The sequence below is a fragment of the Scyliorhinus torazame genome, chromosome 25, assembly GCF_047496885.1.
Source record: "Scyliorhinus torazame isolate Kashiwa2021f chromosome 25, sScyTor2.1, whole genome shotgun sequence".
Classification (NCBI taxonomy): Eukaryota; Metazoa; Chordata; class Chondrichthyes; order Carcharhiniformes; family Scyliorhinidae; genus Scyliorhinus; species Scyliorhinus torazame.
This window is the reverse complement of record NC_092731.1, coordinates 40,550,483-40,565,569: the sequence shown is the minus strand read 5'-3', so window position 1 is coordinate 40,565,569 and position 15,087 is coordinate 40,550,483. Positions and strand designations below refer to the sequence as shown.

The 15,087-nt window shown below is 51.3% G+C and overlaps 1 protein-coding gene across 1 annotated transcript in view; it reads left to right on the top strand.

The window, feature by feature from the left end:
- LOC140402554 (basic phospholipase A2 nigexine-like) overlaps positions 1 to 15,087 on the top strand; it is a 397,963-nt gene that overhangs the window by 369,002 nt on the left and 13,874 nt on the right. The window contains exon 3 of the mRNA XM_072490405.1: positions 13,374 to 13,480. Within this exon, the coding sequence (XP_072346506.1) occupies positions 13,374 to 13,480 (107 nt within the window). The remainder of the gene's footprint in view (positions 1 to 13,373; positions 13,481 to 15,087) is intronic.

The window sequence follows — 15,087 nt, the reverse complement described above, 5'->3', positions numbered from 1 at the left end:
CATGTTTATTGTGGGCAGTGCTCCATGTTTATTGTGGGCAGTTCTCCGTGTTTATTGTGGACAGTGCTCCATGTTCATTGTGGACAGTGCTCCATGTTCATTGTGGACAGTGCTCCATGTTTATTGTGGGCAGTTCTCCATGTTTATTGTGGACAGTGCTCCATGTTTATTGTGGGCAGGGCTCCATGTTTATTGTGGGCAGTGCTCCATGTTCATTGTGGACAGTGCTCCATGTTTATTGTGGGCAGTGCTCCATGTTCATTGTGGACAGTGCTCCATGTTTATTGTGGACAGTGCTCCATGTTTATTGTGGGCAGTGCTCCATGTTCATTGTGGACAGTGCTCCATGTTCATTGTGGACAGTGCTCCATGTTTATTGTGGGCAGTTCTCCGTGTTTATTGTGGACAGTGCTCCATGTTCATTGTGGACAGTGCTCCATGTTCATTGTGGACAGTGCTCCATGTTTATTGTGGGCAGTTCTCCGTGTTTATTGTGGACAGTGCTCCATGTTTATTGTGGGCAGTGCTCCATGTTTATTGTGGGCAGTGCTCCATGTTTATTGTGGGCAGTGCTCCATGTTTATTGTGGGCAGTGCTCCATGTTTATTGTGGGCAGTGCTCCATGTTTATTGTGGGCAGTGCTCCATGTTTATTGTGGGCAGTGCTCCGTGTTTATTGTGGACAGTGCTCCATGTTCATTGTGGACAGTGCTCCATGTTTATTGTGGGCTGTGCTCCATGTTTATTGTGGGCTGTGCTCCATGTTTATTGTGGGCAGTGCTCCATGTTTATTGTGGGCTGTGCTCCATGTTTATTGTGGGCAGTGCTCCATGTTCATTGTGGACAGTGCTCCATGTTTATTGTGGGCTGTGCTCCATGTTTATTGTGGGCAGTGCTCCATGTTTATTGTGGGCAGTGCTCCATGTTTATTGTGGACAGTGCTCCATGTTTATTGTGGGCTGGGCTCCATGTTTATTGTGGGCAGTGCTCCATGTTTATTGTGGGCAGTGCTCCATGTTTATTGTGGGCAGTGCTCCATGTTCATTGTGGACAGTGCTCCATGTTTATTGTGGGCTGTGCTCCATGTTTATTGTGGACAGTGCTCCATGTTTATTGTGGGCAGTTCTCCATGTTCATTGTGGACAGTGCTCCATGTTTATTGTGGGCAGTGCTCCATGTTTATTGTGGACAGTGCTCCATGTTTATTGTGGGCAGTGCTCCATGTTCATTGTGGACAGTGCTCCATGTTTATTGTGGGCTGGGCTCCATGTTTATTGTGGGCAGTGCTCCATGTTTATTGTGGGCAGTGCTCCATGTTTATTGTGGGCAGTGCTCCATGTTCATTGTGGACAGTGCTCCATGTTTATTGTGGGCTGTGCTCCATGTTTATTGTGGACAGTGCTCCATGTTTATTGTGGGCAGTTCTCCATGTTCATTGTGGGCAGTGCTCCATGTTTATTGTGGACAGTGCTCCATGTTTATTGTGGGCTGTGCTCCATGTTTATTGTGGGCAGTGCTCCATGTTTGTTGTGGACAGTGCTCCGTGTTTATTGTGGACAGTGCTCCATGTTTATTGTGGACAGTGCTCCATGTTTATTGTGGGCAGTGCTCCATGTTTATTGTGGGCTGTGCTCCATGTTCATTGTGGGCAGTTCTCCATGTTCATTGTGGACAGTGCTCCATGTTTATTGTGGGCTGTGCTCCATGTTTATTGTGGGCAGTGCTCCATGTTTATTGTGTGGCAGTGCTCCATGTTTATTGTGGGCAGTGCTCCATGTTTATTGTGGGCAGTGCTCCATGTTTATTGTGGACAGTGCTCCATGTTTATTGTGGGCAGTGCTCCATGTTTATTGTGGGCAGTGCTCCATGTTTATTGTGGGCAGTGCTCCATGTTTATTGTGGGCAGTGCTCCATGTTTATTGTGGGCTGTGCTCCATGTTTATTGTGAACAGTGCTCCATGTTCATTGTGGGCAGTGCTCCATGTTTATTGTGGGCAGTGCTCCATGTTTATTGTGGACAGTGCTCCATGTTTATTGTGGGCAGTGCTCCATGTTTATTGTGGGCAGTGCTCCATGTTTATTGTGGGCAGTGCTCCATGTTTATTGTGGGCAGTGCTCCATGTTTATTGTGGACAGTGCTCCATGTTTATTGTGGACAGTGCTCCATGTTTATTGTGGACAGTGCTCCATGTTTATTGTGGACAGTGCTCCATGTTTATTGTGGGCAGTGCTCCATGTTTATTGTGGGCAGTGCTCCATGTTTATTGTGGGCAGTGCTCCATGTTTGTTGTGGGCTGGGCTCCATGTTTATTGTGGACAGTGCTCCATGTTTATTGTGGACAGTGCTCCATGTTTATTGTGGGCAGTGCTCCATGTTTATTGTGGGCAGTGCTCCATGTTTATTGTGGGCTGTGCTCCATGTTTATTGTGAATAGTGCTCCATGTTCATTGTGGGCAGTGCTCCATGTTTATTGTGGGCAGTGCTCCATGTTTATTGTGGACAGTGCTCCATGTTTATTGTGGGCAGTGCTCCATGTTTATTGTGGGCAGTGCTCCATGTTTATTGTGGGCAGTGCTCCATGTTTATTGTGGGCAGCGCTCCATGTTTATTGTGGACAGCGCTCCATGTTTATTGTGGGCAGTGCTCCATGTTTATTGTGGGCAGTTCTCCATGTTTATTGTGGACAGTGCTACATGTTTATTGTGGGCAGGGCTCCATGTATATTGTGGGCAGGGCTCCATGTTTATTGTGGACAGTGCTCCATGTTTATTGTGGGCAGTGCTCCATGTTTATTGTGGGCAGGGCTCCATGTTTATTGTGGGCAGAGTTCCATGTTTATTGTGGGCAGTGCTCCGTGTTTATTGTGGGCAGTGCTCCATGTTTGTTGTGGACAGTGCTCCATGTTTGTTGTGGGCAGCGCTCCATGTTTATTGTGGACAGTGCTCCATGTTTATTGTGGACAGTGCTCCATGTTTGTTGTGGGCAGCGCTCCATGTTTATTGTGGACAGTGCTCCATGTTTATTGTGGGCAGTACTCCATGTTTGTTGTGGGCAGCGCTCCATGTTTATTGTGGACAGTGCTCCATGTTTATTGTGGACAGCGCTCCATGTTTATTGGGGACAGTGCTCCATGTTTATTGTGGACAGTGCTCCATGTTTATTGTGGACAGCGCTCCATGTTTATTGTCTGCAGTGCTCCATGTTTATTGGGGACAGTGCTCCATGTTTATTGTGGAAGTGCTCCATGTTTATTGTGGGCAGTGCTCCATGTTTATTGTGGGCAGTGCTCCATGTTTATTGTGGGCTGTGCTCCATGTTTATTCTGGGCTGGGCTCCATGTTTATTGTGGGCTGTGCTCCATGTTTATTGTGGGCTGGGCTCCATGTTTATTGTGGGCTGTGCTCCATGTTTATTGTGGGCAGTGCTCCATGTTTATTGTGGGCTGTGCTCCATGTTTATTCTGGGCTGGGCTCCATGTTTATTGTGGGCTGTGCTCCATGTTTATTGTGGGCTGGGCTCCATGTTCATTGTGGGCAGTGTTCCATGTTCATTGTGGGCAGTGCTCCATGTTTATTGTGGGCAGAGCTCCATGTTTATTGTGGACAGTGCTCCATGTTTATTGTGGGCAGTGCTCCATGTTTATTGTGGGCAGTGCTCCATGTTTATTGTGGACAGTGCTCCATGTTTATTGTGGGCAGTGCTCCATGTTCATTGTGGACAGTGCTCCATGTTTGTTGTGGGCAATGCTCCATGTTTATTGTGGGCAGTGCTCCATGTTTATTGTGGGCAGTGCTCCATGTTTATTGTGGGCAGCGCTCCATGTTTATTGTGGGCAGTGCTACATGTTTATTGTGGGCTGGGCTCCATGTTTATTGTGGGCAGTGCTCCATGTTTATTGTGGGCAGTGCTCCATCTTTATTGTGGACAGTGCTCGATGTTTATTGTGGGCAGTGCTCCATGTTTATTGTGGGCTGGTCTCCATGTTTATTGTGGGCAGGGCTCCATGTTCATTGTGGGCAGTGCTCCATGTTTATTGTGGACAGTGCTCCATGTTTATTGTGGTCTGTGCTCCATGTTTATTGTGGCAGGGCTCCATGTTTATTGTGGACAGTGCTCCATGTTTATTGTGGACAGTGCTCCATGTTTATTGTGGGCAGTGCTCCATGTTTATTGTCGGCAGTGCTCCGTGTTTATTGTGGGTAATGCTCCATGTTTATTGTGGGCAGGGCTCCATGTTTATTGTGGACAGTGCTCCATGTTTATTGTGGGCAGTGCTCCATGTTTATTGAGGGCAGTGCTCCATGTTTATTGTGGGCAGCGCTCCGTGTTTATTGTGGGCAGTGCTCCATGTTTATTGTGGACAGTGCTCCATGTTTATTGTTGGCAGTGCTCCATGTTTATTGTGGACAGAGCTCCATGTTTATTGTGGGCAATGCTCCATGTTTATTGTGGACAGTGCTCCATGTTTATTGTGGGCCGAGCTCCATGTTTATTGTTGACTGGGCTCCATGTTTATTGTGGACAGTGCTCCATGTTTATTGAGGACAGTGCTCCACGTTTATTGTGGGCAGTGCTCCATGTTTATTGTGGGCAGTGCTCCATGTTTATTGTGGGTTGGGCTCCATGTTTATTGTGGGCAGTGCTCCATGTTTATTGTGGACAGTGCTCCATGTTTGTTGTGGACAGCGCTCCATGTTTATTGTGGACAGTGCTCCATGTTTATTGTGGGCTGGGCTCCATGTTTATTGTGGGCAGTGCTCCATGTTTATTGTGGACAGTGCTCCGTGTTTATTGAGGACAGTGCTCCACGTTTATTGTGGGCAGTGCTCCATGTTTATTGTGGGCAGTGCTCCATGTTTATTGTGGGTTGGGCTCCATGTTTATTGTGGGCAGTGCTCCATGTTTATTGTGGACAGTGCTCCATGTTTGTTGTGGACAGCGCTCCGTGTTTATTGTGGACAGTGCTCCATGTTTATTGTGGACAGGGCTCCATGTTTATTGTGGGCAGTGCTCCATGTTTATTGTGGGCAGGGCTCCATGTTTATTGTGGGCAGTGCTCCATGTTTATTGTGGGCAGTGCTCCATGTTTATTGTGGGCTGTGCTCCATGTTTATTGTGGGCGTTGCTCCATCTTTGATGCAGGCAGTTCTCCATTACTTTTTACTAAATATTTTATTGAAGCATTTTTAATTTCCACAGTTTAACACATTAACATTTCTTAAAAGAAAAACCCACGTGGGCCGACGCACACAAAAAGCCTAAAAAACAATGTCCCCCTACTGCCCTCGCCCTATTCCCGAATTCCCGTTTACTGAGTTTCCTGTCCTTACCTAACGCTGCCATGCCTCCTATCTTCTTCTCCCCTCTCCCCCCCTTCCCCCGGACCCCCCCCCCCCTCCCCCCACACCACCCCCCCTTACTGCTGACGTTCAGTTCTCTTTGAAGAAGTCGATGAGCGGCTGCCATCTCTGGGCGAACCCCTGAGTTGACCCTCTCAAGGCGAACTTGATTTTATTCCAGGCTGAGGAACGCTGCCCTATCGCTGACCCACACACCTGACTTTGGGGGCTCCGAGTCCCTCCATCCCAGCAAAATCCGTCTCCCGGAAACCAGGGAGGAGAAGGCCAGGACATTGGCCTCCCTCCCCCCCCTTGGCCCCCGGATGATCCGACACCCCAAATATTGCCAGTTCTGGACTCGGGGTTATGCTCCCGTCCAGGACGTCTGACACATGTCCGCAAATCCCTGCCAGGATCCCCTCAACTTCCGACATGTCCAGAACATGTGGACATGGTTAGCCAGGCTACCCCCACACCGCCCACATCTATCCTCCACCTCCTCAAAGAACCTGCTCATCTGGGCTACCGTCATGTGGGCCCTGTGGACCACTTTGAACTGGATCGGGCTAAGTCTGGCACAGGACGAAGATGAATTGACTCTCTTCAATGTATTTTCCCACTTTTCCATTTCCAGCTCTCTTTCCAGCTCCTCTTCCCACTTCCGCTTCACCTCCCTGATCATAGCCCTCTCCCACTCCATCAACTCCTTGTACATCTCCGAAGTCCTCCCCTCTCCAACCCCAGTTTTTGACATCACCTTATCCTGTAGTCCCCTCAGGGGGAGGCGAGGGAAGCTTGGAACCGGCCTCCGGACAAAGTCCTGGACCTGAAGATATCGAAACCCATTCCCGCCCCGTAGCTCAAACTCCTCCTCTAGTGTCTTCAAGGTCGGAAGGCCCTCCTGGAGAAATAAATCCCCAAATCTCTCGAACCCTGCCTGCTGCCACCTCCTGAAGACGCACAGAGAGAAACCCTGTGCTCCACGCACCCCCCCCCCCCCCCCTCAGTGTACCCCGCCAGGCATTCGATGTTCTCAGGGCCATTGCTAACGGCTCTCTGGCCAGGGCAAACAGTAATGGGGAGAGCGGGCATCCCTGCCTTGTCCCTCTCCCGAGATACAACAGCCGGACCCAGTCCACACATCCCCGCCCGAACCCAAACCTGCCTAAAATATCCCATAGGTATATCCACTCCACCCGGTCAAAAGTCTTCTCTGCGTCCATGGCTACCACCACCTCAGCCTCACGCCCCTCAGCTGGCATCATTATAACATTAAGATGCCGTCTAATATTGGACGTCAGGTGCCTGCCCTTCACAAATCCCGTTTGATCCTCACCTATTACCTCCGGGACACAGTCCTCTATTCTGGTGGCCAAGATCTTTGCCAGTAATTTAGCATCTACATTTAAAATATTCATACATTGCCACTTTTACCCTCCTCAGCTGTCCCTCCGCCTTGCCTGTGGAAAGGAGCCCAAAATCCATTTGAAGTCTCTGACGCTCCTTCAGGATCTCCTCATTTGGAGACTCCGCATATCTCCTATCCACATGTAAGATTTCTCCTCCTCGCCTGTCCAGCTCCGCCCGTTCAGCCCTTTCCCTTTGGGACCGAATCAAAATATATTCCCGTCTGATAACCGCTTTCAATGCCTCCCACACCGCCCCAGCCGCGGTCTCTCCCGCCGTCTCTCGCTCACACATCTTGTCATCTGCTCACAGCCCTGCATCTAACCTCCACTGGGGCGCTGAGAATTTCCCGTGTTCACCTGTAGGTCGAGCCAATGTGGCGCATGGTCCGATTCTACGATTGCTGAATACTCTGTGTCCACCACCCCCGCTAACAATGTTTTGTCCAATTTTTAAAAATCGATCCTGGAGTGCGCCTTGTGCACATGAGAGTAGAATGAATGTTCCTTGTTCCTTGGCTTCTCAAATCTCCACGGATCAACCCCCCCCATGTGCTCCATGAACCCCCGCAGCTCTTTCGCCATTGCTGATACTTTCCCCGACCTCGAACTCGACCCGGTCCATCCCAGAATCCAAGACCGTGTTAAAATCCCCATAATCAACCGGTGCGAGTCGAGGTCCGGGATATATCTTCCTAACAAACGCGACGTCATCCCAGTTTGGGGCAGATATATTTAGCAGCACCACTGCCATTCCCTCCAGTTTCCCGCTCACCAGAATAAATCTGCCTCCCGGGCCTGTCTCCATTTTCCACACCTTTTGTTAATCAGGATGGCCACCCCCTTGTTTTAAAGGCCAATCCTGAATGGAACACCTGTCCGACCCATCCCTTTTTCAGTCTAAATTCATCCCCCAGCTTCAAGTGTGTCTCCTGTAACATGGCCACATCCTTGAACTGTCTCAAGTGTGCGAACACATGGGCCCTCTTGACTGAGCCCATTCAGGCCACGAACATTCCACCTAACCAGTCTGGTCGGGGGTGCTCTTGCCCCCCCCCCCCCCCCCTGTCCATCAGCCGAGGCCAGCCCTTAGCCCATGGCTCGCACCTCCCAGATCTGCCCCTCGGCAGCAACCGCCATCTGGTCTCCATCTCCAGCCTCCTGGAAGTCCCCTAAACGTCAGCAGGTGCCCCCTCTCCCCCCCCCACCCCCCACCCTGTCACATTTCAGCTCACCCCCCACTTTGTTTCCGTGAGCTAGCCTTACCAGCGAGCCTAACAGGTCCACCCCTGATGCCTAAAAGTCTTCCAGCTGCTGGATCTTTACCCCCCAACTCTAAACATAAGTTTTGAAAACAATACCTCCGAGCACAGAAAGCAAACACACCATCCACTTAAAGTCTCGGCTCAACGGCCCAGCCCTCCCCCTTTACAACATCTTATCAACCCCATCACCTTCAAACAGAGCCCCGAACAATGGAAGTGTAAACAAACAGGGAAATGGAAAGACAGGGGAAACTGTGCATGCAAAAACTCAAACAGACGTCTGTCCTTCTTCGAGCCTCTCAATTTGAGAACTTTCCTTCGCCCCCTCCACTTGTTTCCCCTTTTTTCTATTTTTAAACACCAGGAAAAGGAAGAAACTTCACCTTCGCACAGACACTGAAAGGTCAAAGTTAGATAACTCAGAGAAATCCTTCTCCTCCCGGTCATCGCAACTCAAGTTACAGCGCAGCACAGAACGTTTTGATTTAAATCGCTACCGACCAGTTTTTTCTTTTTTTTAAGTCCTTATGCGTCCCCCAGGTTGTTGTCTTTCATAAAGACCGCCACTTCTTCCGGCGAGCCAAAATATAGTTGCCGTTCCTCGTAGGTTACCCAAAGACGGGCCGGGTAGAGCAGTCCAAATTTTATTCCCTTCGCATACAGGCCCGCTTTAACTTTATTAAAACTCGCCCTCCTCTCAGCAAGTTCTGCTCCCAAGTCTTGGTAAACCTGGATCTCAGTTTCTTCCCATACGAACCGTTCCGTCTCCCTTGACCATCTCGTGATGCATTCTTTGTCCAGGAATCGATGCAGCCTCACCACCAATGCCCTCGGGGACTCATGACCCTGGGGCTTGTGCGTAAGTGCCCTGTGAGCCCGGCCCACCTCCAACGGCCTGTCGAACGCCTCTGCCCCCATCATTTTCTCGAACATCTTCACAACACACGCACCGGCATCCGATCCTTCCTTTCCCTCTGGCAGACCGATGATCTGAATGTTCTGCCTGCGGGAACGATTCTCCAGGTCTTCCACCTTTTCCAGCAGCCGCTTTTGCCGATCCTGTAACATGCCACTTTGCAGTGCCATCCCCGTGGACTGCTCCTCTTGCTCCGTCGCCTACTCCTGTAGATTTGGATTGACTGTCCCTGGGCCGTCACTGACACCTCCATCCGGTCAACAGCTCCTTAATCGAGGCTACCACCTTGGTCAGGTCCTCGCACACTCCTTACGGTGCCGGGCGAACTTCTCATCCAGGTATGTAACCAACTGGTCCATGGCCATTGGGCCGGCGGGGCCGGACCTCGCTGCTCTGCCATTGCAGCCACCAAGCTCAGATCCTCACCTCCAACCAGCTTTTGATTCCTTCTTTTGCGATTACGTTTTGAGCGTGGTTCCACAGGATAGGAGTCGCCTTCTCTTCCTCTCACTTTAAGCCACTTTTGTTAGGAAAAGTTTCTGCGGAAATCCAGCTTAAAAACAGTTAAGAAAACCACCAAGAGCAGGAGCTGCTAAATTTGCGACCTTTCACAGCATGGTCGCCATTTTTGATGGGGGATGTGCTCCATGTTTGTTGTAGGCAGTGCTCCATGTTTGTTGGGGGCAGGCCTCAATGTTTCCTGGGGTTAACGCTCCATGTTTGTTAGGGGCAGTGCTCCATGTTTGTTAGGGGCAGTGCTCCATGTTTGTTGGGGGCAGGCCTCAATGTTTCCTGGGGTTAACGCTCCATGTTTGTTAGGGGCAGTGCTCCATGTTTGTTGGGGGCTGTGTTCCATGTTTGTTAGGGGCAGTGCTCCTTGTTTGTTAGGGGCAGCGCTCCATGTTTATTTGGGGCAGTGCTCCATGTTTGTTAGGGGCAGTGCTCCATGTTTGTTGGGGGCAGTGCTCCATGTTTGTTAGGGGCAGTGCTCCATGTTTGTTAGGGGCAGTGCTCCATGTTTGTAATGGGCAGTGCTCCATGTTTGTTGGGAGCTGGCCTCAATGTTTGTTGGGGGCAGCGCTCCATGTTTGTTGGGAGCTGGCCTCAATGTTTGTTGGGGGCAGCGCTCCATGTTTGTTCGGGGCAGCACTCCATGTTTGTTAGGGGCAGTGCTCCATTTTTGTTAGGGGCAGTGCTCCATGTTTGTTGGGGGCAGTGCTCCATGTTTGTTGGGGGCAGCACTCCATGTTTGTTGGGGATAGCGCTCCATATTTATTGGGGGCGGCGCTCCATGTTTGTTCGGGGCAGCACTCCATGTTTGTTGGGGGCATGCCTCAATGTTTGCTGAGGGCAGCGCTCCATGTTTGTTGGGGGCAGCGCTCCATGTTTGTTGGGGGCAGTGCTGCATGTTTGTTGGGGGCAGCACTCCATGTGTGTTGGGAGCAGGCCTCAAAGTTTGTTGGGGCAGTGTGGTGGTATGTATTAGGGGTAATAAGTCTCACTTAATAAAGCATAGATCGACTTCATCGCTTCTCGTTTCGTGTCAGTTATTGTGCGCTACAGGCAGCACCCCATGTTCATTGTGGGCAGTGCTCCTTGTTCATTGTGGGCAGTGCTCCATGTTTATTGTGGGCAGCACTCCATGTTTATTGTGGGCAGTGCTCCATGTTTATTGTGGGCAGTGCTCCATGTTTATTGTGGGCAGTGCTCCGTGTTTATTGTGGACAGTTCTCCATGTTTATTGTGGGCAGTTCTCCATGTTTATTGTGGGCAGTGCTCCATGTTCATTGTGGGCAGTGCTCCATGTTTATTGTGGGCAGGGCTCCACGTTTATTGTGGACAGCGCTCGATGTTTATTGTGGGCAGCGCTCCATGTTTATTGTGGGCAGCGCTCCATGTTTATTGTGGGCAGTGCTCCATGTTTATTGTGGGCAGAGCTCCATGTTTATTGTGGGCAGTGCTCCATGTTTGTTGTGGACAGTGCTCCATGTTTATTGTGGGCAGGGCTCCTTGTTCATTGTGGGCAGTGCTCCATGTTTATTGTGGGCAGCACTCCATGTTTATTGTGGGCAGCGCTCCATGTTTATTGTGGGCAGCGCTCCATGTTTATTGTGGGCAATGCTCCATGTTTATTGTGGGCAGAGCTCCATGTTTATAGTGGGCAGTTCTCCATGTTTATTGTGGGCAGTGCTCCATGTTTATTGTGGGCAGAGCTCCATGTTTATAGTGGGCAGTTCTCCATGTTTATTGTGGGCAGTGCTCCATGTTCATTGTGGGCAGTGCTCCATGTTTATTGTGGACAGGGCTCCATGTTTATTGTGGACAGCGCTCCATGGTTATTGTGGGCAGTGCTCCATGTTCATTGTGGGCAGTGCTCCATGTTTATTGTGGACAGGGCTCCATGTTTATTGTGGGCAGCGCTCCATGTTTATTGTGGGCAGTGCTCCATGTTTATTGTGGGCTGTGCTCCATGTTTATTGTGGACAGTGCTCCTTGTTTATTGTGGGCAGTGCTCCATGTTTATTGTGGGCAGTGCTCCATGTTTATTGTGGGCAGGGCTCCATGTTTATTGTGGACAGCGCTCCATGTTTATTGTGGGCAGCGCTCCATGTTCATTGTGGGCAGTGCTCCATGTTTATTGTGGGCAGAGCTCCATGTTTATAGTGGGCAGTTCTCCATGTTTATTGTGGGCAGTGCTCCATGTTCATTGTGGGCAGTGCTCCATGTTTATTGTGGGCAGCGCTCCATGTTTATTATGGGCAGCGCTCCATGTTCATTGTGGGCAGTGCTCCATGTTTATTGTGGGCAGGGCTCCATGTTTATTGTGGACAGCGCTCCATGTTTATTGTGGGCAGCGCTCCATGTTCATTGTGGGCAGTGCTCCATGTTTATTGTGGGCAGAGCTCCATGTTTATAGTGGGCAGTTCTCCATGTTTATTGTGGGCAGTGCTCCATGTTTATTGTGCGCAGGGCTCCGTGTTTATTGTGGGCAGTGCTCCATGTTCATTGTGGGCAGGGCTCCATGTTTATTGTGGACAGCGCTCCATGTTTATTGTGGGCAGTGCTCCATGTTTATTGTGGGCAGGGCTCCATGTTTATTGTGGACAGCGCTCCATGTTTATTGTGGGCAGCGCTCCATGTTTATTGTGGGTAGCGCTCCATGTTTATTGTGGGCAGGGCTCCATGTTTATTGTGGACAGCGCTCCATGTTTATTGTGGGCTGTGCTCCATGTTCATTGTGGGCAGTGCTCCATGTTTATTGTGGGCAGGGCTCCATGTTTATTGTGGACAGTGCTCCATGTTTATTGTGGGCAGAGCTCCATGTTTATTGTGGGCAGTGCTCCATGTTCATTGTGGGCAGTGCTCCATGTTTATTGTGGGCAGTGCTCCATGTTTATTGTGGGCAGGGCTCCATGTTTATTGTGGGCAGTGCTCCATGTTCATTGTGGGCAGTGCTCCATGTTTATTGTGGGCAGTGCTCCATGTTTGTTGTTGGCTGGCTTCCATATTTGTTAGGGGCTGGGCTCCGTGTTCTTTCTCAAAATATTGGTTTGATGATAATAATCTTTATTATCACAAGGATGCTTACATTAACAATACAATAAAGTTACTGTGAAAAGCCAATAGTCGCACATTCTGGCACCTGTGAGGTACGCAGAGGGAGAATTCAGAATGTCAAAATTACCTAACAGCACGTCTTTCAGGACTTCTGGGAGGAAACCGGAGCAGCCGGTGGAAACCCACACGGGGAAAACGTGTAGACTCCGCTGTTCTGGGCGAGGCCTCTCTCTATTTCTCTTTCTTTTTCCTCTCTCTCACTCCCGTATTCCAGCCGCTTTAATTCTTTCTGATGTTCCATTTGTTTATTTTGCAACTGTTGTTTTGCCATTTCCAATGAGTCAAACTCGATCTCAGTCAACTTTAAATGCTGAACCACCACCCTAATTTCCTCATCTTTTCACATTTTGTCAGGTAATGTTAACTGCAATGTTCTTGCCAAATCTAACAGTCTGCTTTTCTCATGTTCCTGGAGTGTCACCTCAAACATCCCACCTCCATGCTGCCATTGGTCTGACATGTCCACTCTCGGGGTGCCCACCTTTCCAAACCAATTGGAAAGTGAACAGACTCTTTGTCATCTGATTGGATGTTTTTTCAGAAACAGCTTTTCCCTCCCACCCCCAGTTTCTCTCCAATGAACAAATGCGTTGAAATAAAATCGGAGAAGACCATGTTGTTAAAGTGCTGCAGTGACCTTATCCCCTCAGTTATGTGGAATGAATTCCCTGAGGATTCATCTTTAGTTCCTGAAAACTCCAGGACAATTCTTCAGAGTTGGGAACCCAATCTGAGGCTTGTTTGGAATCATTAAGCCGCTGACTGAGTTTCAGTCTCTCCGTGAAAAACTTACATCTGAAATGATAGCTCTTGTTTGTCACCCACTCAGATGCTGTCAAGTTCACGATGACTGTTCTGGAGAAGCTGGAATGATGGGATGTTCTCACTTTTTAATGAGGTACCGTTCAACTTGTGAAAATGGAATTCCCAAGTGCGGTAAGTTAACACCAAACAAAACCGATGTTGACCTCGGGAAGTTGCTCTGACCCCCTGACCTCTCCCTTCCCCCAATAGTTCAACATCAGTAAAGTACAACAACAACTTATATTTATGTGGTGCCTTCAGAGTAATGAAACATCCAAAGTGACCGACCAAAAGCTTTTGTTGAAGATGTTTTAAGGAATGTCTCAATAGAGGCGGAAAGGTGGAGGGAGGGAATTTCGGAGCTTGGGGCCCAGACACCTGAAGTCACGGCCACCAATGGTGAACCGATTAAAATTGGGAATGCTCAAGAGACCAGGGGCGTCATTCTCCGACCCCCCCAGCGGGTCGGAGAATGGCCGTTGGCCCCCGTGAATCCCGCCCCCGCCGGTTGCCGGAGTCTCTGAAGGGAGAAAAGTCGGCGGGGCGTTAATGGCGCCGCTGCCGTCGGAGAATGGCACGGGTCTGCGCAAGGCAGCCGATTTTCGGCCTGCCGATATTCTCCCTTCCGGATGGGCCGAAGTCCCGTTGACGTGATGACCGTTCACGTCGACGTAAATTAAACCTCCTTTTCATCGGCGTGACCCTGTGCTCCAGGTTCACGCCGACCAGCGTGGAGGTGAGTCACAGCCTGGGGGGTTGGCCGCTGGGCAGGCGATGGCGTGGCCGCAGTCTGAATGCGTGAGGAGAGGTGTGTCTCGGGTTGTGTGTGTGTGTGTGTGCGGCGTGGGGGGGTGGTTAGAGTGGGCTGGGCTCCGGGGGAGTGCCGGGAGGGGGGTCCGTGATGGTGAGGGGAATGGGGGGTTCCGTACCGGGGAGGGGGATGGGGGGTCCGTGCCGGGGAGGAGGTTGGGGAGTGGGTCCGTGCCGGGGTGGAGGTTGGGGGGGGGGGGGGTCCGTGCCGGGGTGGAGGTTGGGGGGGGGGTCCGTGCCGGGGTGGAGGTTGGGGGGGGGTCCGTGCCGGGGTGGAGGTTGGGGGGGGTCCGTGCCGGGGAGGGGGATGGGGGGGTCCGTGCCGGGGAGGAGGTTGGGGGGGGTCCGTGCCGGGGTGGAGGTTGGGGGGGGGTCCGTGCCGGGGAGGGGGATGGGGGGGTCCGTGCCGGGGAGGGGGATGGGGGGAACGTGCCGGGGAGGAGGTTGGGGGGGGTCCGTGCCGGGGTGGAGGTTGGGGGGGGGTCCGTGCCGGGGCGGAGGTTGTGGGGGGGTCTGTGCCGGGGTGGAGGTTGGGGGGGTCCGTGCTGGGGTGGAGGTTGGGGGGGGGGGGGTCCATGCCGGGGTGGAGGTTGGGGGGGGGGGGTCCGTGCCGGGGAGGGGAATGGGGGGTCCGTGCCAGGGTGGAGGTTGGGGGGGGGTCCGTGCCGGGGAGGGGGATGGGGGGGTTCCGTGCCGGGGAGGGGGATGGGGAGGTCCGTGCCGGGGAGGGGGATGCGAGGGCAAGTGAGTTGGTCCACCAGGCCAGGTGCCAGCCTCCAACAGTTGGACCCATGCGGTCCATGCCACCTGGCTGGGGGGGGGAGGGGATATGGGCAATGATGACATGTCGTCGTTCCCCTCCCCCCCACCAGGCCGTCATGTTTTCCGATCATCCAGCGATGTTGGCCGCCGTGGCGGCAGCCGCTAAT